The sequence below is a fragment of the Lynx canadensis genome, chromosome A2 (genome assembly GCF_007474595.2).
Source record: "Lynx canadensis isolate LIC74 chromosome A2, mLynCan4.pri.v2, whole genome shotgun sequence".
In the NCBI taxonomy this organism is placed as follows: domain Eukaryota; kingdom Metazoa; phylum Chordata; class Mammalia; order Carnivora; family Felidae; genus Lynx; species Lynx canadensis.
This window is the reverse complement of record NC_044304.2, coordinates 39926835-39952661: the sequence shown is the minus strand read 5'-3', so window position 1 is coordinate 39952661 and position 25827 is coordinate 39926835. Positions and strand designations below refer to the sequence as shown.

The 25827-nt window shown below is 41.9% G+C and overlaps 1 protein-coding gene across 1 annotated transcript in view; it reads right to left on the bottom strand.

Annotated features, from left to right (window-relative positions):
* Positions 1-25827, bottom strand: part of GXYLT2 (glucoside xylosyltransferase 2) — a 75546-nt gene that overhangs the window by 14063 nt on the left and 35656 nt on the right. Inside the window, exons 5-6 of the mRNA XM_032592489.1 lie at positions 4079-4330; positions 2833-2956 (exon numbers count right to left, since the gene is read on the bottom strand). Of these exons, the coding sequence (XP_032448380.1) occupies positions 2833-2956; positions 4079-4330 (376 nt within the window). The remainder of the gene's footprint in view (positions 1-2832; positions 2957-4078; positions 4331-25827) is intronic.

Genomic DNA, 25827 nt, shown 5'->3' with positions numbered 1-25827 from the left:
CTCTGAGGGATAGAGAAATCAGCTTTGGTCCTTAGCAGATTCCCAAGAGGCCTAGCACAATCTGCCCCATGTATTCCCAGGACCGCCCCCTGGTCCCTTCCTTAGCTGGCCTGACTATAACACATTTTAAAGGGCACCTGGGTGGCTCAGTTGGTTAAGCGTCTGACTCTCGATTTCAGCTCAGGTTATGATCTCACGGTTCATGGGTTTGAGCCCTGCGTCGGGCTCTGTGCTGATGGCGTGGAGCCCTGCTTGGGATTCTCTCTCTCTATGCCCCTCCTCCCATTCTCTCTCTAAAAATAAATAGATAAACATTAAAAAAAAAAAACCCACACATTTTAACAAGTGGTGTTATTGACCACAGGAGGAGTAATGTTCCAGACATGTGTTCAGGTTTTTTGTGCGTTGCTTCTTTGTCCATGGCAACTTACAGAACCATAATAGCAAGTATGTTTACATCCTGTGTTCGGGCCAATCTCCTCTCCCTCTCTCCTTTCTAGGGATAAAGGTGACACATCTTTTTTCAAAATAGTTTTCGGGTTTAGAGAGAGTGATCGCAACCCACATAAACAAAGAAAAGGCTTATAATGTGAAAGATATCAATGGATTTCAGTTCAAAGATCTCATGTTTAATAAAGCACCTGAAAAAGGTATGAAAAAGGAAGATCCAATGCAGGTGACACAAAGAATAATCAAGGAGTTACCTTGCTTGTAGTAATTTGCTGATCTAAAGCTGGAAAACTTGGTTATTGGTCCTGCTCAGAACCAGGGTTTAGAACAACTTGAAAAATTATTTTATAATGTTCAAGTACTCAATGGATTTACGATGGGGAGCACAGAGAAAACCAGCTGGTTTTCAGCTCCAATTAAAGACAAGGGCTCCTGTCTAATTGCAAAGCTGCTTACAACTGCCTTCAAGTATTATTTACTCACTGATCACGTCCTCAAATAATCTGCAACAGGCTAAGAGGATTTCTGGGGAGGAAATTGTGCGAATCTTTTGAATTCCTATTTGGGAGTATGTACAGATGGGCTTGTAAAAGATAGTTTTAGCCACATTACAGAGGGAAAATTGCAATATTTAAAGGACAAATAATTCAGTGGAGAGATACATTTTGGGATGTCTGCCCAGCTCTGTAGGATTCCCCTTGTTTAGAATTTCCCCTCTCTCCCAAACCCATAGGGCTGAAGTTGGGAGTGGCCTGGGTTTGTACCCCTCCTCCGTCACTCATTAGCAGTGCTGCAAATTATCGAACAAACTCTCTGTCCCTTGGTATCTTTGTCTGTATAATGGGGATTATATTCTCGGGTGGTTTTGAGGATTAAAGAAGATAATGCTTAGAACAGCACCTGGCATTTAGTAAATAATAAATGTCAGCCATGATTTCTCAGCTCCATGCTCCTGGCCTAGCTGGAACCGTCTGCTTTCTCCCCCTGGGAATTTGGAATTGGGATGGAATTGGGGGTTAATCCTTCCATGTGGCTGCACCTGGAGTATGAAGCCTTGGTACTCTACTTTGAGGCCTGAGGAGCAGAGAATGAGGTCCACAACGAGAAGAATAAACAACGTCAGTGGGAGAAAGCAAGTCCGACCTGGGATCCTCATCAATTTCCCCGTCCTGCTTCATGTCCCGGGCTGAGCCTGCTGGCCTTCCTGCCCTGGTTTCTAGCAGACATCAGTTTGCTTATAAAAAAGTATCCTTTGTGCTTGGGCTAACTTGGGGGATCTTTTATATGCAACCAAGAGTCCTAACTAATACATCAACACCTAGAAAAAAAGATGAAATCTGCTTATGAAGAAAAGGAGGAGATACAGACCTTAAATTCCCTGTTACTATCAGAGGGAAATGGATTAAAACAGGCCACCAGTGAATGGCCAAGACATTCCCTTCATCAATGAATTACTAGTGGGAATTTTCCCCAGAAACTCAGTTTCAATCTGCTTTTTTTTCTTTTCCAGGATTTGCTCCATTTAGATCCAACGACATACGACATTAGGTTTTAGTTCAGAGTTTTGTTTAAAAAAAATTTCAAGTACAAAGTAGGTGCTTCCAAGGTGACATGGCAGACAGAAAGAAGTCTTTATAAACAGGAGTCTCTACTTCAGGATTTTTTAAAGGCAAAGAAATGGATGGAATAGGTCCAGGTGAGGAGTGCCCTTTTTTTCCCCCAAAGGTCTTTATCAAGGAGAAAACATGGTTTTGATTTTTAACAACATAAATAATGGTTTTAGCAAAGAAGAAAGAGGGAAATTTTATTAGTTTTAGGTGTCGACAACAGCCAAGAAACATAGATCAGAAATGTTCTTCTCCCTCCATCCCCCAACTCCGCCATATCACTGACGTAACAATGTAAGAACATCTTTTGCCTCCCGTGAAAAGAAAAAGGAACTGGGGAATCTAAGTCCTTATTTTAGGCTCATTTAACTCCCAGACAAGTCACTTAACTGTAGGGATCTCAAGAAATCAATTCCCCTCAATCTAGCCATTGTTCAGCTGTGGAAGGCCTCGTGCCTAGCCTATAATGTTGTCATTCAGTTCTGTGCCCTGCCATTAGTTTGGACCACACTTCTTAGAAGAATGGTGTGGCAAAAATCGAAAAGATATTCTCAAAAAACGGAGTCCAGTGTTGGAGGTTTCAACATTTGGCCTTTTGTGTCAGAAGTGTGTGGGCCGCCTCTGGGAGAAGCCCAGGGGGTGAATGAAAGGACGCACTTCACAGGGGACACAGGCACAATTCAGGCTCAGTCAATAGCAGACCAGGCTGGAATGCGCTCTGAGGGGCGAGGTGGGCGGACTCCTACACAAAGGGCATTCTCGCAAGACAGCCTACCTGGATTGAAATAAAAAATAATATTTAATAAATCCTGGTCTCCCCATGTGATGGCATTCTTGTACTTCTGGTACAGAGGGTACAACATGTCCTCCCAAGCCAAGCCTGTTGGAATCATGCTGTTCTGGAAAAGAGACAACCATTAGAATGGCTGAGGCAAAGCAAATACATTTTGTCCACTGAGAAACAGTGCAGAGGACCCCAAATCTCCCAAATCCCCCTATGAAGCAAATAGGAGGGGTCCTGCTGGCCTCAAGACATAGGACAAAGCAAAACTAGGGCTGGAAACTGTAGAGTTTTGCCAGATGGGGTAGCACATAGATACTAGATGGGCCAGGAACCACTAGTTGGGGCTATAGTTTCCACTCAGAAAACTATGCCCAAATTGAAACTCTCTTTCTTATGCTTAATTCCTGCCTCAGAGGGGAAGGAACAAAATATAGATGGCAGAGTTAAGGTATCTAAGGGAAAACACCTTCTCCTTGTCTTAACATAATTTACTTTTAAAATAAAAGCAACACATTTATAGACTAAATATTCAAATAGCACACAAAGATAAAATTAAAAAGTAAAAGTATTCTTCCTCCATCCTCCTACCATTTCCACCCCCACTCTTCCCAGAAATATCCACGGTTAACAATCAGGTATTCTATTAGGTATTCCTTCTGGAAATTTCTAAGCCATAAAAGAGATCATACTTATGGTACCATGCTTTGTTGCATTTTAACTTTTTTCCCTTAATATCTTTTTAGAGATCTGATGTATCTTACCTATAGATTGATCTACTTCTTAATTAGAGGATGATTTTTTTTAATTGACTAGCTCTCTACTGAGGTTCATTTAAGTTCTTTCCAGTTCTCTACTAGGATAAAAGATGACGCCATGAGCAGCCTTGTACAAATATCTCTGTATACATATGTAAATATATCCCTAGGATAATTTCACAAAATTTTCCATGGTTTTTGAAGCTTTGGGTAAACACAGAATTCAAACATTATAGAATTCAGAAATGCAACATAACATTCTTGAATAGTAACTGTGCTGTAGCTTTAAATACCATAAACACCTGGGCTCTTCCTGAACAAACATTTCATAACTTTGCAAATATTTTCCTCTTCCCTGGCTCCTTCCTTCCTCACCTACAAGCGCCTTACTTCCAAAAGCAGTACATTGACAATCTAGGAATATCACTGTTGAAATGACAAAATCCCGAATTTTAAACATGAAATATAAAATATTTCCTTACCTTAAACTGGGCACTTCTTATACGAGTTAAATTCATCAGCATGACTCCTGAATTAACTCCCGCAGAGCCATAGAAAGGGTGCCGAGCAAAGCGGCTGTACCAGCCAATCTTGGGGATTTCATGCTCAGGGGCCATGGCTGCAAGCTGGGTGGCATTAAACTGCCTCAGAAGCTTCCATATGTCATCGACAGGTCTCAGAAAGAGAACGTCGGTGTCCACATAGAGAAGTGAATCCACATCCTTTAAAATCACCTTTGTGTGTTGGGGGGGGGGGGGGGGAGAGAAACCAAAACAAAAACAAATCAGAAACAGAGGAAGTAGCCTGATATGTCAACAGTGCCATCAATTTCACTGGTCAAGGCTGAATTGCAGAAAGGGTGGTACCACTCTTAGCTTCCATTCCTCCTTTGACTCCAAGGATACATATTAATTGAAGGGTAGAGACTCAAAGGAAGATAAACCTTCATTTAGTTAGCTTCAATTCTAGGACCCTACGCTGTATTTGGGAAGGGTTGAACTTTCAGTCCATCAGCATATGGACTGAGGGTCTCTTGTGTACTTTCATCCTTCAGTGAAGCCATCTGTCTTTCTCAGTTTTTCTTAGAATGAGGGTCTGGCATTGGACAGCCTGAAGTGGACAATCCCTAGACTAGCTCATGCCAGGCTTTGGGGTAAATACTGTCTCTGGATCCATTTCTTCTAGTGCCGATGGGTATAACTGCACCTTTTTGAATAAACATTTTCAGCTAAGATTTAGTCTCGGGAACAGGCGAAACAAATCATTGGCAAGCTAGGTTTGTAGATCAGGGATTGGCAAACTTTTTCTCTAAAGGGTCAGATAATAAATCTTTCAGTCTCTTTCAGTCTCTTTTCATGGCAACAATACAAGTCTGCCATGGTAGCATGAAAGTTACAACAATGCATAAAGGAACGGGCACGGCTGTGTTCCAATGAAACTTTATTTGCGGACACTAAAATTTGTATTTTATAGAATTTTCAGATGCTACAAAATCTTTTGATTTTTTTTTTAACCATTTGAAATGTAAAAGCCATTCTTGGCTCATGGGCTGTAGATTTCAACCTCTATTGCTGTTCTTTCAAGCCAGCCATCTAATAAAGCAAATGAATTCTCCTGTCCTAACTGCTTTGCTTACCAGAGTTTTGCCCTGGAGTTAGAGATTTCAAAGCCTTAGTTAGTAATAGTGTTATTTGCCTTGTTTTGCCATTATTCCCCAAATTTAGTGGTAGCTTAATTAAGGAAGGATTTGAATATTCCTGTATCCCTGGCCTAATGTTATCCAAACAGCACCACAACACCTACTACCATAGTGACACTTGCATTGGGGTGAATGTCTGTACCTTCAAAATTCACATGCTAAAGCCCTAACCCCCAACGTGATGATATTTGTAGATGGGGCCTATGGGAGGAAATTAAGGTTCAATTAGGTCATGAGAGTGGGGTCTTCATGAAGGGATGAGTGCTCTTATAAGAAGAGAGGCCAGACACCTTGGTCTCCGTCTATCATGAAAGAAAATAATGAGAAGCAGTGTCTCAAGCCAGGAAGAGGTACCCGACCATGCTGGCACCCTGATCTTTGACTTCCAGCCGCCAGACCTATGAGAAAAGAAATTTCTGTGGTTTAAGCCACCCAATCTATGGTATTTTGTTACAGCAAGCCGACTAAGACAATATTCCATTGGAATCTCCAATATTTAAAACTGATGAACAGGTATGTGCACTATATGATGTAGGTATCATGCAGATTTCAGATTTGAATGATTTCAGAGCTTACGTGATCAGCCACAGGATTCAGCTTTCTTTCTCATCTAGTAGAGGAATAGATTTTACAAACCAATAAAATGAAATTAAGAATAACGATCACAAAAAAAATTAATAATAATAACGATCACCTATCATTTCTTAAAAGATTATCTTGACATCCATCTTAACAACTTGACAATCTCGATTTTAGAATTAAGATGAATCCTTCGAATTGAACACACAAACTTAAAAACTCCCCTACCTTATCCTTATTTTTTCTTATTTTCCCATGGAAAGGTAAAAAAATTTGCCACAGATCAGCCTCTGTTTGATAATTTTTTTTTTTTAATTACAGTTCTAGAGTACGCTGGAGCAAGGGCAAACTCTCTACAAAAGTATTAGTAAATGCATGTTGTGATAAAAATTATGAACTACATGTAAATACAATTATGATGTCTTGCATGTCCAACACAATCCCAAGGGCTCAACATTCTGCCAATTTATTTTACTGGGAAGAAAAACTAAAGCAAAATAAAGGGCTCTGCCCAAGTTCATATGTCAAATAATGCTAATGATGGCTTCATTTTGGCTAATAAGGTTATAACAAGATTAAGTCATTTTCTAGAATGTGTTTTCAGGGAAAAGAGACTGTATGGTGTTCCAGTACAAAGCTAACTTAGAATTACAGAATTCGAGAGGAAGAGAAACCTATTTAAACCCATGTGAAATAGTACAAATTTCTCTTTATGGCTGATTACCTAATAAGGCCTGAATAAAAGCTCACAATGTAATGTTTTAATAAATTAAGGGTTATGCAGTCATCTGCCCAAAAGAATCAAGCTTGGTGATTTGCACTTGATCTTAGCCAAAAGGCTAAGAAGTGATAAGCTTGCTGACTTGATCACCCTAATTTTTTTCTTGGCCTTAATCATTTTTATTAAAGTTATCATTACTTTCTTCTTCAAAATGTTACCACTCCTCATCAAAACAAAAAAGAAGAAAACAAAAAGACTCTTCTGAAGAAGGTCTGAAAAAAAAAAAAACTAAAAAGATCTGAAGAATGGACATATTCCAACATGAAGTTACAGGCAATATCTTTAATCAAGAGAGAAAAAGGCAAAAAAAGTTGTAACAGAAATGTATAAAATGAGAATAAACTCACATAGGGTAAAATTTTTATTTAACCCATATCCAATTATTTGATATGAAAGACTGCTCCCGTTTTTTATTATTAGAAACAACACTACAATAGGTGCCTTTCTAGGGAAATCTCTAAGCACATAATAAGGCATTTCTTTTTCTCCTTTTTTTAATTTAATTTTTTCAAGTTTGTTGGTTTATTTATTTATTTATTTATTTGGGGGGGGGGGGCGCGGAATGAGCACGAGTGTGGGAGGGGCAAAGAGAGAGAGGGGAGAGAGAGAATCCCAAGCAGGCTCCACGCTGTCAGCACAGAGCCCCAGGTGGGGCTTGAGCTCATGAATCTGTGACATCATAACCTGAGCCGAAACAGAGACTTGGCTGTTTAACCAACTGAGCCACCCAGGTACCCTGGCATTTTCTTTTTAATGTAGTAAATATTTACACAGTTCAAAATAAAAATATCCTGAAGTAAATTTATTGACAGTTTATTCTTCCTTGTGATTCTGTCACCAACTCCCTTTCTTAGAGGTAACCGCTGATAACGGACTGCCCTTTGCTGTGCCAGAGATATTTTATGCATGTATAGAGCTATGCATGTACAATCCCCTTTCATGCTACAAATGGTAGCAGAGCATACACAATGTTATCGGCCTGCTGTAAAAATAAATAAATAAAACAGTCACGCAGGAGGACTTGCCGTATCGGCACACAAAGATTTTGTTTATTGTTTTTTACTTATTATTATCTACTTACATGTTATAGAACATTTAGGTTGTTTTCAAGCTTTTGTTATGAAAAAAAAGTGTCACAGTGAGAAACCTCCTCCTCTTAACTCATTTCCAACTCATTTCCTACAGAGTTTCTCTGTAGGGTAAATTCCTTAGTCAAAGAGTACATGCATTTGTACGCATGATACATATTGCCAAACTACTTCTCTAGAAGTGGACCCCTTTGGACTTCAACCAGCAAGGTAAGAGGGTGCCTTTTTGATCACACTTCAGGGTCTGGGCCTACACGGAGCACACCTCAGGGTTTCAGCCTTGCAATTCATTTTAGTTCATATTTTCTTGCAAGTCTTGCCCTGGAGGACTGCCTGGGATCATGCACTATGGCAAGACGTGATGCGTATCTGGAAGACCAGTGACGAACATTTAAGGACACTTGGATTCCAATGCTGGCACCACCAGATGGCACCCACGCAGGCCCCAGATCCGAATGCTTCATAGGTGGAAACCCTCTACAAACCTTCTCCAAGCCATATCTAACCCCTCCTCTGGTGATGTGTGATTCTGGAGACGTGCTTCCTGGACTAGGACCAAGGGACACGGAAGAAAAATTTAGGAATACATTTTCTGGCTGCTAATTCTGGAAAACTTGCAAGTCTTCAGTTAAGAAGGCAAAGCCAGGGGCGCCTGGGTGGCTTAGTCGGTTAAGCATCTGACTTCTGCTCAGGTCATGATCTCGTGGTTTGTGAGCTGAGTCGGGCTCTGTGGTGACAGCTCAGAGCCTGGAGCTTGCTTGAGTTTCTTTGTCTTCCTCTCTCTCTGCCCCTCCCCCGCTTGTTCTCTCTCTCTCTCTCTCTCTCTCTCTCTCCCCCTCTCTCTCTCTCTGTCAAAAATAAATAAAGCATTAAAACAAATTTTTTTACAAAAGGCAAAGTCAGTTCAACTTATACTACAGATTGCAAACTAAGGCCTGTGGGTCAAATTCAGCCAATGAATGGATTTTTAAGAAAATTTCATACATAGCCTTTTGAAAAAATTGATTTAGTTGCCAACATCTTTTAAAAACTGAAGATTTCTCAAAAATATCTGCATATCTGTCTTAAAAGAAGTCAATGGCCCCAGCAAGAACAGCCTGCATCCTACATGGGAAAAATCTGCTGGTGCTGGTTTACAGGCATTCCTTGCATTTTCTGCTCATTTATACAATAAACATTTATGGAGGGTCCACTAGGTGCCAGGGGTGACCAGCAGTGACCAAGACAGACAAAAATCTTTGCCTTCATGAGGGAGTCCGATAATAAATAAGATACATTATACTGATGATATAGTATGTAAGCAGGAGAAGAATAAAGCAGGGAAAGGGACCAGGGGTACCAGGAACACAGGGAGTTTGCAATTTTGAATCGCGTTGGAGAGAAAGTGTTGCTCAGAAGGGGTGAGCAAATGGGAATAAAGCAGGCTGGCACACTTCCAGAACAGCTGGGGACCAGTGTGCTTGGACCGGGGCCAACACACGAAGAAGAGTCAGGGAAGGAGACAGAGAGGTACGTGGGCCAGTTAGGGCTTTGTTTGCCCTGGGAAGAACTTTGGCTTTTACCCTGAATGACATGGAAGCCACTGATGAGATTCAACAGAGGGGTGACACGATCTGACTCAGAGAGATGGTCACTGTGGATGTTGCACTGAGAACAGATGACTGCGATATGCAGGGGAAGCAGGGAGACCAGTTAGAACACCATTTTATTTTTTTTTAATTTTTATTTATTTTTTTAATTTTTTTTTAACGTTTATTTATTTTTGAGACAGAGAAAGACAGAGCATGAACGGGGGAGGGGCAGAGAGAGAGGAAGACACAGAATCTGAACCAGGCTCCAGGCTCTGAGCTGTCAGCACAGAGCCCGACGCGGGGCTCGAACTCACGGACCGCGAGATCATGACCTGAGCCGAAGTCGGACGCTTAACCGACAGAGCCACCCAGGCGCCCCAGGACACCATTTTAATAATTCAGTTGAGATGTGACGGCGTAGTGGCAACCCAGCAAAGGAGTAGTGGTTGAATCCTCCATGTAGTTTAAAGACAGGGCCAACAGAATTTCCTGATGGACTCTATGTGTCATGTGAGACAAGGGAAAAGTCAAGTGCAACTCCAAGGATTTTCACCTGAACAAAAGGTACCACAGAGTCACCTTTAACTGAGATGCCACTTGATATGTGTCACTCCCGAGTTACCTGTCTGGCCCTCGCAGGGCAACGGCCCATTTGTGACCGTTGAAGCCTAGTTCCTTCACTCCCTCCTCTGCATCAGCGCTCCCTGAAATGTAAAGAAGCCCATGGGTGCTCCTGGGAGGGGATACATGGATGGGGGGTGTCTGGGGCAATGGTCAAATCATCTAGTGCTTGACCACAGTGGTGGTTACAAGGGCGTGAGCTTATTAAATTAAGCATTTAGAGTTTTGGTAGGTAGGCCCTATTTCCAAACAGACACACAGAAGCAGCCCTAACGATACACTTCGGAGAAGGGACAATCCTTAAAGTCTCGAGTCTTGTATTTGTGAGTTCAGTTCCTGGCAGGATGACCTCCTAGCCCTGTGACTTTGGACAAGACCCTCAGGCTTTCCAGGCCTCAGTTCCCCATCTGTAAAAACTGTAAAGCAGTATCACCACCACCACCCTTGTCCCCAGGTTGTCCTCACGACCCAGAGAAACAACACACACGAGGTACGTGGTACCATGGCTGGTGGACAGTAAGTACTCCATAACTAACAGTGCTGTTACTGTAAGAAGGCTCTTGTTCTCCCTCGTCAGGCGTCAAGTGCAATTAACCACCATTCCTAGCAATGCCCACAGCCCTTCAAAACACGTCAACCACACAAAACCTCTCACACAGAGTCAGGCAGAGAAGAAACGAAGTTTCTGAACTTTCTCATATCATAATCTACTTATTACCTTGAGGGAAAACAAGTCCAGAAGGCCTTTTTACTGTTTATCTGAAAAAAAAAACAAAACACCAGGAGAAAAGGAAAAAAAAAAAAAAACCTCACTCTTTCTGTAACAGTGTGTCTCTGGAGGCTAATTCTGCAGCAATGATTGCGGGTATTAATTTGAAGAAGATCATTTGGCCATGATATAATGGGAAGAGGAATATTTACCGAAAGGATGTAAAATTAGCCATTCTAATTCCCTTATGGAAATCAGTCAGTGCTAGAAATGAGGCCTTTGTTTTCTTAGGAAAGCGGGGCAGATAGGGAGCACACAATAGCTATTTGTACACGATCCTGCGGGTGTAATGGGCACTCCTGGACCTGCTCCATTCACCGCCTCAACCTGCTGGCTCCTTGTGCTTTGTGAGGACAAGAGGCTGGCCACAGGCAACAAAATTCTCAAGGGCTCAGCAGCTTACCTTCAAGTTTGTTTTGCTCCAGTCCTGTTCTGACTTTGACAGTACAATTTGGCGGTTAAAAGCTTTGGGTTTGAAGTCTAATTACAGTAGCAACCCCCCGCCCAGTCCAGGAGGGATACATTCCCAGACCCCTGGTGGGTGCCCGAAACGGTGGATAATACTGAGTCCCCTATTTATATTGTGTTTTCTCTTCTGTGTATATATCTATGATAAAGTTTAATTTATAAATTAGCCACAGTAAGAGGCTAACAATAACTAATAATAAAATGGAACAATTATTACGATATACTGTAATAAGTTACGTGACTGTTGTCTCTCTTAGGGGCGCCTGGGTGGCTCAGTCCGTTAAGTGTCCGACCTCGGCTCAGGTCATGATCTCATGGCTTGTGGGTTCGAGCCTCGTGTCAGGCTCTGTACTGACAGCGTGGAGCCTGGAGCCTGCTTCGGATTCTGTGTCTCCGTCTCTCTCTGCCCCTCCCCTCCTCAAAAATAAAAATAAGCATCAAAATATCTTACTGTACTCTCCTCACCCTTCTATGACAATGTGAGATGATAAAACGCCTATGAGATGACATGACGGGAAGTGAGTGACGCAGGCACTGTGCCGAACCGTCAGGCTACCGAGGACCTCTGGCCCTATGTGAGAAGGAGGACCACCTGCTTCTGAACTGAGGCCGAACAAAGGTAACCGAAACTGCAAAGAGCAAAACGTGGATGAGACAGGATGACTGTATTTGAAAACAATTCAAATCCCGTGTCTGCTACTAAGTGTGTGGTCTTGGGCAAGCCACTGACGCCTCCTAAGCCTCAGTTTCTCATCCTGTGAGGGGCATAGGTAGCCCACTTCATAGCACTGCTGGGATGATGAAATGAGACGGGGCGTGCGAAGTGTATGGCAAACACATAGCAGGCACTCGGTCAATGTTGGCAGTCCATGCTCTGCTCAAGGGCTAAGATCCTTGATTCACAGTGTGGGGTACAAGTACCTGGCTATCGCAGTAGCGGCAGTTGTAGAAGCAGTATCGAAAGAACGAGGCATATCCTCTGTTCTCAAGGAGGTCTAATGGGGAAGCGGATAAAAGGCAGAGCAAAGTGAGGTGTGGGGGATGACAGGGGTAGCACGGAAGCACACAGCAGGGCCCCTAAACCAGTCTGCGGTGAAAGCAGGGAAGACTTCCCAGAAGAAGCAACATCTCTGCTGAGCAATAAGTGAACAGCGGGGCAAAGAGTTCTAAAGGTAAGTGGAACAGCATGTGAAAAGGTCCACAACCGAGAGAGAGAGAGAGAGAGAGAGAGAGAGAGAGAGCGCATGACACAGAATGGGATGGCAGGGTGCCGGGTGGGGCTGAAGCTGAAAGCAGGAAAGCCAGGCTGGTGAGCGATTAGACTAGCAGAGTGAGCAGGGCCCCAACAGAAGCTATGCTGACTGGATCCTGAGACCAAAGGGGAGATGTCAAATGATGTGAACCATGGGGGCGCCTGGGCCGCTCAGTCCATTAAGCGTCCGACTTCGGCTTGGATCATGATCCCACAGTTCCTGAGTTCGAGCCCCACATTGGACTCTGCTGACAGCTCAGAGCCCAGAGCCTGCTTCAGATACTGTGTCTCCCTCTCTCTCTGCTCTTCCCCTGTTCACACTCTATCTCTCTCTCTCAGAAATAAACATTAAAAAAAAAAAATGATGTGACAGAAAACCCAAGGTCAGATGCTTCCCCTTCTACTCACATTGCCAACACCAAACCCTAGAGAGTTCCATCAGCTTTTCCTCCAAGAACATGTGAATCTACCCTTTACTCTCCCTCTCCAAGGCATGATTATAGCTCCCCCAGAAGTCTGGAAAGGTCTGTTTGCTAGTCTGTGTCCACACTTATCCCCCCGGAATGTATTCTTCACAGAGTATCCAGAGGGATTTTTAATCTTTGACCCATGGGTTATTTACAAGTGTGTGGTTTGATTTCCAAACATTTGGGATTTTCCAGATTTCTTTGTTATTCACCAGAAAAAAATTTTTTCAATGTTTATTTCTGAGAGACACACACACACAGTACAAGCGGGGGTGGGGCAGAGAGAGAGGGAGACACAGAATCCGAAGCAGGCTCCAGGCTCTGAGCTGTCAGCACAGAGCCTGACATAGGGCTGGAACCCACTAACTGAGATCATGACCTGAGCTGAAGTCGGACGCTTCACCAGCTGAGCCACCCAGGCGCCCCATCTCTTGTTATTTATTTCTAACTTAATTATCGTGTAGTCACAGAGCAGAGTCTACATGGTTTCAGTCCTCTCAAATTTATGGCCCAGCATATGGTGGATCTTGGTGAATGTTCCCCATACATGTGAAAAGTAGGTTTATTTTGCAGTTGTTGGGTGGAGTATTCTATAAGTTCTGTAGCTGTCAACTTGGTTTGATACTGTTGTCAAGGACTTCTATACCCATACTGATTTTCTGTTTGTTTATTCTAACCAAAGGAGCTCCATGGAGTTTTACCTCCAGACATTAAAGAAGGGGTAGAGAATTGTGAAATTACTGCAAATTCACTTACATCAACAGATATGATGAAGTCCCAGTAGTTTATTTTTGCTTTTGTTTCCCTTGTCTCAGGAGACATATCTAGTAAAAAGTTGCTTTGGCCGATGTCAAAGAGGTTACTGCCTATGTTCTCCTCTAGGATTTTAATGGTTTCTTGCTTCACCTTCATGTCTTTTTAAAACACTTTTTTAAGTTTATGTATTTACATATTTATTTATTAAATATATTTTTTAAGGTTTATTAATTTATTTCAGAGAGACAGAGACAGCATGCATGGGGAAGGGGCAGAAAGAGAGGGAGACAGAATCTCAAGCAGGCGCCATGCTGCCAGCACAGAACCCGATGTAGGGTTTGAATTCATGAAACTGTGAGATCATGGCCTGAGCCAAAACCAAGAGTCAGAAGCTTAACTGACTGAGCCACCCAGGAGCCCCATGTTTATTTTGAGAGAGAGAGAGAAAGAGAGAGAGAGAGAGAGAGGGCATGCATGAGGGGCAGAGAGAGAGGGAGAGAGAAAGAATCCTAAGCAGGCTCCATACCATCAGTGTGGAGCCCGATGTGGGGCTTGAACTCACCAACCTTGAGAAAATGACCCGAGCTGAGATCAAGAGTCGGACACTCAACCTACTGAGCCACCCAGGCGCCCCCACATTGAGGTCTTTAATCCATTTTGAAGTTCACTCATATGTGTAATTTAAGAAACAAAACAAATGATCCTTGGGGGGAGAAAGAGAGAGAAAGGCAAACCAAGAAACAGACTCTTAACTACAATGAACAAAGCGATGGTTACCAGAGGGGGCGTGGGTTGGGGGGATGGGTGAAATAGGTGATGGGAATTAAAGAGGGCACTTATTGTGATGAGCACTGAGTGTTGTAAGTGTGAAACTACTAAATTATACCCCTGAAACTAATATTACACTTTATGTTAGCTAACTGGAATTTAAATAAAAACTAAAAAAAAAAAAAAAAAAAAAAAAAAAAAAAAAAATCCAGCTATGATTTGGGACCATCACTCATTTTCACATTAATCAGTCAATTATCAAAAGGGAAGTGTTGAAGTCTCCAACTCAGCCTGTGGACTTGTCTATTTGTCTAAGTATGTTTTTGCTTTGTAGCTTTGGAAGTTCTGTTACTCATTTAGGTGGGTGACATCTTCCTGATGGCTTGATCCTTATACCATTATGAACTGCTTGGGAGGCTTTTTCAAAAAATCTACTTTAGAGGATGCCACTTTCCTTCTTAAACCTCCTCAAGACTTGTCCCTCAACTTTAAGTAGTCACAGACATACCATCGCCCATAAAAGGCCCTGGAGAATGGACATGCTCTGCTCACCTCCAACCTCGTCTTCTATCAGTGGTGTTCTTTCACCTCCTAGCCTAACCTAAGGTTTTTCTGGCTTCAGGGTCTTAAACTTTTCATTATCACTCTGTTACTGTCAAAGTCAGCAGAGGCTGGGGAGTGAAATAACTTACTACAGAGCCAATAAGCTCTTGATTCTCTTCCTACATACGGCCAAGGTTTCCTCTGTCGGAGTCTTAAGTCTTTGCTGAGACAGGCACTAACACATAAATCTCTTCTTTCAGAAGGAAAATAAATGGAAACTGGGGACTTCTTATTTACCAAGGAATCAGCTTTGGGAATGTTCTCTCACTACATTCCCTAAGTTCTTGACATCTGAGGTAAAGAAGATAAGGTCTCCAAATATGCTTAAAAAGAGCATGTTTATTTGGGCACCTGGGTGGCTCAGTCAGTTGAGCACCCGAATTTGGCTCAGGTCACGGTCTCACCGCTCATGAGTTTGAGCCCCACATTGGGTGCTCTGCTATCACCACAGAGCCTGCTTTGGATCCTCTGTCCCCCTTCTCTCTGCCCCTTCCCTGCTTGCTCTCTCTCTCAAAAATGAATAAAACATTAAAAAATTCTTTAAAAAAGAGCATGTTTATTGGCTATGAAATACACGTGCAGCCTCTGATGCTTTCGTCAGTTTCAAGGTTTGTGAGCTATTGTTTTAGATAATTGCTTAAAAAATCAGAACTATGATTAGTGTGAAAATGGACGACGTTCCCAGATCATACGTGCTGCTGTAAATAAGTTAGCAATGATTTGATGTTTCTCCCCTCCTTGGGAGCCTGTCCATAAAGCTCCATTGAGTTTCTGTGACTGGGAATAAGCAACTTCCCTGGCCTGTCAGTGAAGCGTTCCCCCATGGGAAGCAGAGCTTTCCACTCACTGTTCTAGAACACCCAGTTCTGACTTATCCTTCAGATCCGAGCTCAGATGGTACCTCCTCAGTAAGGCTTCCTGGAGAACGCCCACCCTTCCCCCTTCCCAGTCTCCTCATCACAACACCTAAGAACCCTTTCCCACCACTTCTTACACCAGTGGCCTTTGTTGAATTATTTTCTCATTTACTGCTTGCTTCCCTGATTAGAATAGAAGCTCTGTGAGGGCAAGACCCTCTGTGTCTACTTAACTTCTGAAGTCCATGTACCTAGCACAATGCCTGGTATAGAGATTAGGCATCCAATAAATATTTACAGAAACTAAGGAATTCAACTGCTGACCTGCATCAGAACCACTGTAAAACCTGAAATGCTTTAAGGCTGATCGGTGGATAAGACAGGTCCTGAGAAATGAGATGGTCTGTGAGTAAATGAAGTCTCGAAGACCCAAGGGGTCTAAGCATATAATATAAGACAGCTAGGGGCTAAGCATATAATTCCATTCCCTTACCTCTCAAGCATCTCTACAACGTCCTTAAAACTGAAGGAAAGGTAAAGGAACCAGAGGGGGGAGGACAGAACAGAAGGAAAGACAAAGGAGCCATTCAGATCCAAGTAGAACCAAACTCTAGAGAGGGAGCCTTTGGAAAATGCCATCAACGATAATCGAAGAAGGTAAAAACATGTAAAGAGGGTTAGAGCAGGAGGGGGCAACAGAGAGGAGGAAAGGACAAGGTTTCAAGAAGTAGAAAAAAAGAAATGTTTTTTGGCCAGGTGAAGAAGACATCTATGCATATGAAAAATAAGAGACCTGCTCATGACTAAAATAGCCACAATCCATCTAGTCAGAATCAGCAAGGCACAGACCCTGTATTTACTAAATCAGATCATGAGTGAAGAAATGGTGCTCCTGTGGAAAGGCACAGGAAAGGCAGACACTATTTTAATTTTTTTTAATGTTTTTATTTATTTGAGAAGGAAAGAGAGAGAGACAGAGCATGAGTGGGGGAGGAGCAGAGAGAGAGGGAGACACAGAATCGGAAGCAGGCTCCAGGCTGTGAGCTGTCGGCACAGAGCCCGACGCGGGGCTTGAACCCACAAACTGTGAGATCATGACCTGAGCCGAAGCTGGATGCTCAACCGACTGAGCCACCCAGGCGCCCCAGGCAGACGCTATTTTAGTGTGGGAAGATGGAACAGCTCTGGAGATGGATGGCGGTGCACAGCCCTGCATGTACTCAGGGCCACAGCACTGGAGGCTTAAACACAGTTCCAATGGTTAAAAGCATTTTATATTGCATATATCTTACAGTAAAAAAGATATATATTCCCTTTCCCCCTAAAAACAGGGGAAAGAGAAACACAGGCACTGTTAGCACGCCTTTGCAATTAAAGTGCGGTTTACACAATGTACTCCGTGGGGTTACTTAACCTATTTCTACCTTGGTGAATTTTCACTTTCCTAAGCCAAATATACTCAAGGCATTTTTCCAAGGTATTCTTTCATTCTTTCATTTCCACAGTTCAATCAGGTCCCTGTCCTTTTCTTCTCTTCTTGTTTTGAAATATCAGTCGTACAGCACATTCTCCTCCAGGCAAGATGTCTATCAAAGCTGACCAAGAGGACATCTCGGGGCAAGAAAGGAGCAAGAGAGAGCAATCCCTCCGCTACCTGCCTCCAGCTCTCTTAACAGTCTTCCCCTGCGGGGATGGGGGGGGGGGGGGGGGAGCAGATTCTGGGAAAATGCTTGGTGACCCCTGCCCCTTCTCATTCTACAGGAAGATCAACTAGATGGAACAGAGCTTCTAAGGTTTTCTGGACTTTCCGCGCTGGGACCAAAATTCCAAAGTCTCCAAACGAAAAGAAAAAAGGAAAGTACACAGCAACATAAATCTGCAATTTGATAAAAATAAGTAAAAATAAGTACCCTTTTCCTCCACCATCCTTTCACACTCCTTTTGAAAAAAATGCCCACTGGACCTATATTGAAACAGGATATTACAGAGACAAGAACTTTTGAGGAAAGAGAGAAAGCTGAATAAAAATGAACATTTCCACCAACGTCTGGGTAATCTGGGAGGTCCTATAGTAAAGAGAGGTGGAAATCTGAAGAATGAAAACTGATCAGAAGGTGTAATAATAGCCTGAGACCCATGTAAACAATAATCCCATAAAATAATTAGGTAGGTAAGATACAATTCTGGCTAAATAATTATAATAATTATAAACACTCATATAGCACTATGTGCGAAGCCCTGTTCCACCAGCTCAACCTAATAGGTAGTAGTATTAGTATTATTAGTAGTATTAGTAGATAATAATAGTATTATCTATTTATAGATGAGGAAACTGAGACACAGAGAGGTCAAGTTACTTGCCCAAGGTCACAGAACTCTATGAAATAATGAATCCACAGATTTTTTTTTTTTGTCAATAAACTAATTTACAAATGTAAAGGAAAAATAAACGAATCCCTTTGTTTACTCAATACCCATTGCATGTTAAGCATCCTTCTGGGCATTTCATATACAATGGTACCTCAAAAACCTTGCTAAGGTGGTATTATTACCCGCATTTAACAGATGAGCTTGAATAACGTACCCAAGGTCACTGCTGAAAAATGGCAGAGTGAAACCAGGGTTCTTTGATACCAAGGCTCATGCTGATTTTCACCTAATGCTAACCGTACATGTTCACAACGTGACTGGTGGATGTGGTTAGTCACAGAGTAGTTGTTCTTGAACCTCCGTGTACCTGAGAATCATTGATGAAGTTTGTTTAAAATGCAGATCCCCGGTCCCTACCCCCAGATTCTGAATTATTAGGTCTGGCGTCGGCGCCTGGAACCAGCGTATATGTATGTATGTGTTTTTAAATGTTTTATTTTGTGACCATTTTAGACTTTCACAAAGAGTTTCAAAAGGAGTCCAGAGAGTTCCCACGTACTCATCACTGAGCTTCCGCTGTGTTGACGTGTGACATGACCACCGAGAACTTGTCAAAACTAAGAAATTAACCTTGTACAAAACTACTAACTTAAAACTATAGAATTGACTCTGATTTTAGCAGCTTTTCCACTAATGTCCCTTTTCTGGTTCAAAATTCAATCAAGGATCCCAACTTGCATTGAGTTGGTACGTTTTCCTAATTTCCTCCAATCTTTCCTTGTCTTTTCCTTAGTCTTTCCTTGTCTTTTCATGATCTTGACACCTTGGAAGAGTAGTGGTCAACCACTTGGTAAAAGTCACTCAATTTGCTGTCTGGTGTTTTCTCATGATTAGACTGAGATTATGCATCATTGGGAAGAACACAGCAGAAGTGAAGTGCCCTTCTCAGTGTATCATATCTGGGCGTATATGATGTTGATATGTATTACTAGTGATGTGAACCTTGATCACTTGGTTAAGGTACTGTCTCCCAATATTCTCTGCAATAAACATATTATTTCCCGCTTCATAATTGCCAAATATTCTGGAGGAAATGCTTTGAAACATGCAAACATCTCGTTTCTGGTTAAAGTTTCACCCCCTAATTTTATTTTTTTAAAAGGAGCATAGATTATTTTAAAAAAATGTTCTTTAATGTTTATTTATTTTTGGCAGAGAGAGAGAGAGAGAGAGAGAGAGAGAGACAGAGCATGAGTAGGGGAGGGAAGAGAGAGAGGGAGACACAGAATCTGAAGCAGGCTCCAGGTTCTGAGCTGTCAGCACATGACCCGACGCGGGGCTCGAACTCACAGACTGTGAGATCATGACCTGAGCCAAAGTCGGACGCTTAACCGACTGAGCCACCCAGGCGCCCCTCACCCCCTAATTTTAGATCTTACCTACAGTCATTAGTACTATGGCATTCTAATGGTCATTTTCTATTTTCCGCATTCTTTCTACAAATGTTAATTCGAATTCTTCTGAAGGGAAGAGTTGTCACTTCTCCCCATTTATTTATCCATTCAGTTATTTATTTATATTAGTATGGACTTACGGAAAATTATTCTATTTCAGGGGTTATAGGTCCATACTGTCATTGCCTATTTTGTTGCCCATGCTGTTCCAAGTCTGGACATATGGGGCTCTTTCAGATTGCTTCCCATGCCCTTTCAGTATGACTCCCTCCCTCCCTCCATCGCTCCATCCATCCCTCCATCCATCCATCCATCCATCCATTCATTCATTTTATATTTTAACACATCATTAATTTCCAGCACCACAATACACTCTGCTTCTAGCCTCTTTCAGTGGATAGTTAGGAAGTGCACCTATGTATACTAACCAATGCATACACATATATCTATAATTATCTATCTATCTATCTATCTATCTATTTACTTATCTATCAAAAACATGGATCCAAATCGATGCTTGACCTTGGGAGCCTGTATGACTACTTGATGCTGAGAAATAATTTATTGAAGGTAATGAGAAATTTGAGCTTAGATTATTAGGGTGTCGTGGTGAGTTTTAAAGAATTGGGTATGATTTTAATAAGTGAGGCTGGATGCGGAGGAGCGAAGTGGCCAGGGCATCATCCCCAGGCAACAGTATGGCGAAGGATAATATGTTCAGCATCTCAGGAGGACAATGGCAGGCCAGCCTGGCTGGACAGGTAAATCATGATTTGAAATAATGCTGAAGAATTAACAGGTGAACTCAGTCAAAATACAAAGGGCCCTGAACAAAAGGCTGGCCCTGAACAAAAACCCTGAACAAAAGGGTTTGGACTGGATCCTACATGGGAACAGAGACTCTGAAAAGGTTCTTAGCTCAGAATTCACAGGCTAAGAGTAGCATTCAAAATCCAAAAATCCAGGAGTGGCATGCAGGAGGGAAGGGACACAGTTGGCAGGGAGATGAGTAACCAGGGTGGTACAACCATCCTGTTCTCTATTATCACTGCCATGTTTATTTTTTTGTATTAATGTAAATACAGCCAGACCCAGAACACCTGGTCAGAAAGAGGCCTGTACTTTCACAGTGTGCCTATATGTCTTCTAGCTTCCATACATTATGAAAAGCTCTTATGTTCTTGTTTTCTTCTCTTTCTTATTGGTTTGCCATTTTAAGAAATTCTCCAAAGTACACAATACACAAATGCATGCTTGTGTGTTAGCAAAACAGACAAGGCAGCAGTCTGTGGCGTCAGAAATTCAAGCTCCTCTTTTCCTGTCTATCCCCTCCCTACACACCACTACTCCAAGCCCCCACATCCTCTCTCTTTTCATTAAAACGAACTCATAGTAAACACTTCAGTGAACAGCACCCTGACTGTTTCTACACATTTATCTACACGTGTGATTGTAGGATGGCTAGGCATTCTGATCTTAACTCACTTATTACCTCCTCAGAGATCTCTACTCCGTCACTCTTTAAACTCATAAGTTTTTTTCCCCATAATTCTTTTAACTACCTAAAATAAAATGTATAACTTTTTTTTTTTTGGTCATTCTTTCATGGTTTGGATGTAAGTTTTAAGAGCAGGAAATTTGGCTCCCTTGCTTACAACCGTATTTCCAGGGACAGCTACATAGCTGGGGCTCAATAAACACTGTTGAATGAATGGCTGTGTGTATATATACACTCACCCACATATGTGCATTTGAATTTTTAAAAATAGTAGTGGAATCATGCTATACATACTTGCTAATTGTCTGCTTTGAGATACTTTCCTTTCACTTTGGATGTGCAGAGAGCAAAGGACTTTCTGTTCCATGCTGAATATTCTCAAACATCCTATTTGATAATGTAAATTAGCCTAAGATAGGATAGAATCACGAACACTTGGAAAGTACTGTTCCTATATACTGTTTTTTTCCAGTTTAAAAAAATTTTTTTGTAGTATTTCTTTTTGAGAGAGAGACAAACAGAGCACGAGCAGGGGAAGGGCAGAGAGAGAGGGAGACACAGAATCTAAAGCAGGCTCCTCAGCTGCTCTGAGCTGTCAGCACAGAGTCTGACGTGGGGCTTGAACTCACAAGCGGTGAGATCATGACTCGAGCCAAAGTCAGACGATTAACCGACTGAGCCACCCAGACGCCCCTTTCCTGTACAAACACTGGGAGTCTGTACAAAAATAAATACCCATTTTTTATTAAATAGTGATCCACCAATTTAACTGTTTTGAGATGTTAAGGTTGATCATTAAATTACCAGCATAAAATACGGTGGCACAGGAGAAAATTAAGATAACAATTTGTATTTTTGCTTCCATTGTGCCCTCTGGTGGAATTATATGTAACTTACATACTCATTTTTGAGAAGTTTTAAAAAAGAGCAGAATGTACCAATGTCATGACTGCAGTCACACATGCTCCCCATTAACAGATTCCTCTGATCACTTTAATCTTTGATCTCCATGCAAACACAATCAGACTGCCTCCAAGTTGGGCAAATAAACGATGGCTTTGTTTGGGATGGTTCTCCTAAAATTCTGGCTCATCAAACTTGTATTTGGTCTTTGATTTCATCATCGCAGCTGTGTGGCCAACTGTCATAGCTGCACGCAGGACGTTTTCCACAGGGCTTGCATTACTGAAGGTGTCTGGTTTCTCTGGTGCGTTCTGAGATGATGGCTGTCTCAGATCTTCCATCTGCTTCCATCCCTTTTGGCTTTCTTCCTCCTGTTATCAGGTGTTGCAGTCCCAGCCAGCAAGTACACACTATCTTTTCCTGTTGACTGTAGACATCCTGGTAGCCAGGGAAACTGTCACTTAGAGCAGTCTAGTCTTTTGGTCAGATGGTGCCTCCCCAGAGGATGTGTTCTCTGCTAGGGAGTTGCTGGAAACGGGATCAGTAGGTCTTCAGGAACTGTAGGTCTTCCCTAAAACTGGACTCGTTTTCTAAGAATGTTTTCCCTTTCCATATATTTGAAAATCAAATCCAACCAACATTTACTGAGTATTTACTGTGTGCAAGGCTGGACACTCTTACGAGCGTTATACCTTCAAATCCTCTCTACTGCTCTTTGAAGCACTTGCTAAAGCCCTGATTGTAAGTTGATGCTCCCTCTCCTTCCCTCCCTCCCTTTCTCCTTCCTTCCTTCCTTCTTTCCCTCCTTTGTTCCTACTTTCCCTCCTTCCTTCTTTCCCTCCTTTGTTCCTGCTTCCCCCCTCCTTCCTTCTTTCCTTCCTTCGTTCCTGCTTTCCCTCCTTCCTTTCTTCCCTCCTTCCTTCCTTCCTGCCCTCCCTCCCTCCCTCCCTCCCATCTGTTCATGCATTGAAATACTTTTACAGAGTGCCATCTGTTATTAGGTGCTGGAGATCAAAGATCTTTCTCCTGACAGGACTCACATGCTAGTGGGAAAAGTAAAAAAAGAAAAAAAGAAACAAATAAATACATCATGCAGTCTTCTAACTGAAGACAGCAGAATCGGGGAAAAGCAAAGTGAGGGGTGTAGCAATTTTAAATATAACAGCCTCACTAAACAGCAAAGCAAAGACATATGTGCTTGCGTTACACCCATTTCATAGTGGAAGAATGGAAGGCTTGGGAGGTATTCTGGAACACTTTGGTAATGTTTTCTGTAAGTATAGGAGAAAACGGGGCCCTCTGAAAATGCAAGAAGTAGGGCAGAATACCTATGTTATAGAAGAAACTTGGGCTAATTTCAGTTTCCTCATTTATAAAAAGGATACAAATCAGAGTTGTGAAGAGTAATGAAACCATAAACTTAAAGATCCTCCAAGTGTTAAGTGCAACAGACACTGCATTGTCTTGGGCCACGTCGTAAACATTCTTTGCTTTCAGTGGTACATCCTGAAGATACATCTTAAAGCCCATTTCTCAAACTACTTTCAACTGCATCTCACAGTAAGAATGCATTTACATCATGATTCTAGTATGTGCATAAATATATGAAGCAAACAAAAAATTCAAAAATAATATTTGTGCTCTATGCGGTGCATGCTCACTATTGTATTCTACTTTATTTTACTTTTTTGAAATCTGATCGTAATCCACTGAATTGATTTGAAGAGTTACCAGTAGATAATTTTCCACAATTTAACAAATACAAGGGTTGAAGTTAACAAAGGCTTGGTAAATAATTAAATACAGATAGAGAGACAAGTGGACAAATAAAATTTCCACGTCTCCCACTGCATTTACTACTTTCACAACTAACAATCAATTCCAATTCTTTAAATGCTGTTTTTGAGGGGAACCTGAGTGGCTCAGTAGGTTAAGCATCTGACTTCGGCTCAGGTCATGATCTCACAGTTCTTGGGTTCAAGCCCCACGTTGGGCTCTGTGCTGACAGCTCAGAGCCTGGAGCCTGCTTTGGATTCTGTGTTTCCCTCTCTCTCTACCCCTCCCCTGCTTGCATTCTGTTTCTCTCTCTCTCAAAAACAAACAAACATCAAAAAATTTTTAAAATACAATTTAAATTGTTTTGGATATGTGCATTCAAGTCACTAAATAATATGTTAAAATAACAACTATTTCTCTGAATCTACAGCACTTCTGACACCAAATGTGTCAATTCTCCAACACTGCGGATCTACTGGGTATCCTACAATTCAATGATGACACTTACCACCTGAGTTAGTGCAGATGCCAATGGATAAGGGCCCAGTCTGTCAAGACTGCACCCCACTTGAGATGCCAATCATAGTACTTGGTTCCCAGGTACCCACACTTATGTCTAACTTGGCTACAAGTACATGAGAGTTCCCATGATCTACTCCTCAAGTTAGATGACTTGCTGTAACAGCTCAGAAAACTCAGGAAAACGTTTTCATGGATTTATTATAAAGGATATAATAAAGGACACACATGAAGAAGTACATAGGGTGAGGTCCAGAGGGGTTGCGCTCACAGAAGCTTCCATCTGCACAAAGCATGGAGTAAGTCACCACCCTGGCACATGAATGTATTTACCAACCAGTCTTTATACTCCAAAGTCTACATGTTTTTATGGAGGCTTCATCACAGGGGCATGATAGTTTAATTCAATCTCTAATCTCCCTCTACTCTTCATGGAGGATGGGGAGTAGGGTTGAAAGTTCCAAGCTTCTAATCATGACTTCGTCTTTCTGATGACCAGCCCAAGAAGAGTCACCTCAGGGGAACAAAAAACACTCCTATCACCCAGGGAATTCCAAGGAATTTAGAATCTCTGTGTAAGATGCTCCTATTACCCTAATCATTCAGGAAATTACAAGATTTTTTTAGGACCTCTGTGTCAGGAAGAGGGTCAAACACCAAATACTAGAACAAAAGGTATTCCTAGCACCCCTCTCACTCAGGAAATCACAAGAGTTTTAGGAGCTATGTATCAAAAACCAGGGGCAGAGTCCAGATATGTATTTCTTATTATATCACACATGTCTTATCTATTGACTTTCTACCCTCGAAGATAATGTAGCTCCCTTTCACACAAACTCCCAACCCCACCATACTTCTCAAATACACACTTCTCATCCCCTAATACAGCATACCAAACTACTGTTTAGCTCAATATACACTGTTATCTTATGATGGCATGTAAACACTATTTCCAATCAAGCCATGGAGTGAACTACAATACTTTACCACAATTCTTTTTTCCCTGGAATTAATAATTGCCTTTTTTGCTGTTATTGTGTTGCTTAGTTTTACACATATTTAGCAAAGTTCATTCCACAGCTTCCTGATATGCTTTAATCAGAATGCTGTGCAGCTCTCACTTTCTTTCTCCTTTATATCTCTTTTATAAACTCTTTTATATCTCTTTTATATCTCTTTTGTGGGATTCCTTGCTCCCAGGATCCCATGTCCTCTCCTTTATTGATCTACTCCTTCATTCCGGTGGAGCATTCTCAGTAGCTCCCTGAGAGAAGACTCAGAGGAGGTAAATATTTCAAAACTGTGCACATCTGGAAATGTCTTGGTTCTACCCATGTGCTTGGTTTGTAGTTTGGCTGGGTATGGAATTCTAGGTTGGAAATGATGTCGCTCTGAATTTCAAACGCATTGCTGCAATATTTTAGCAATTCGA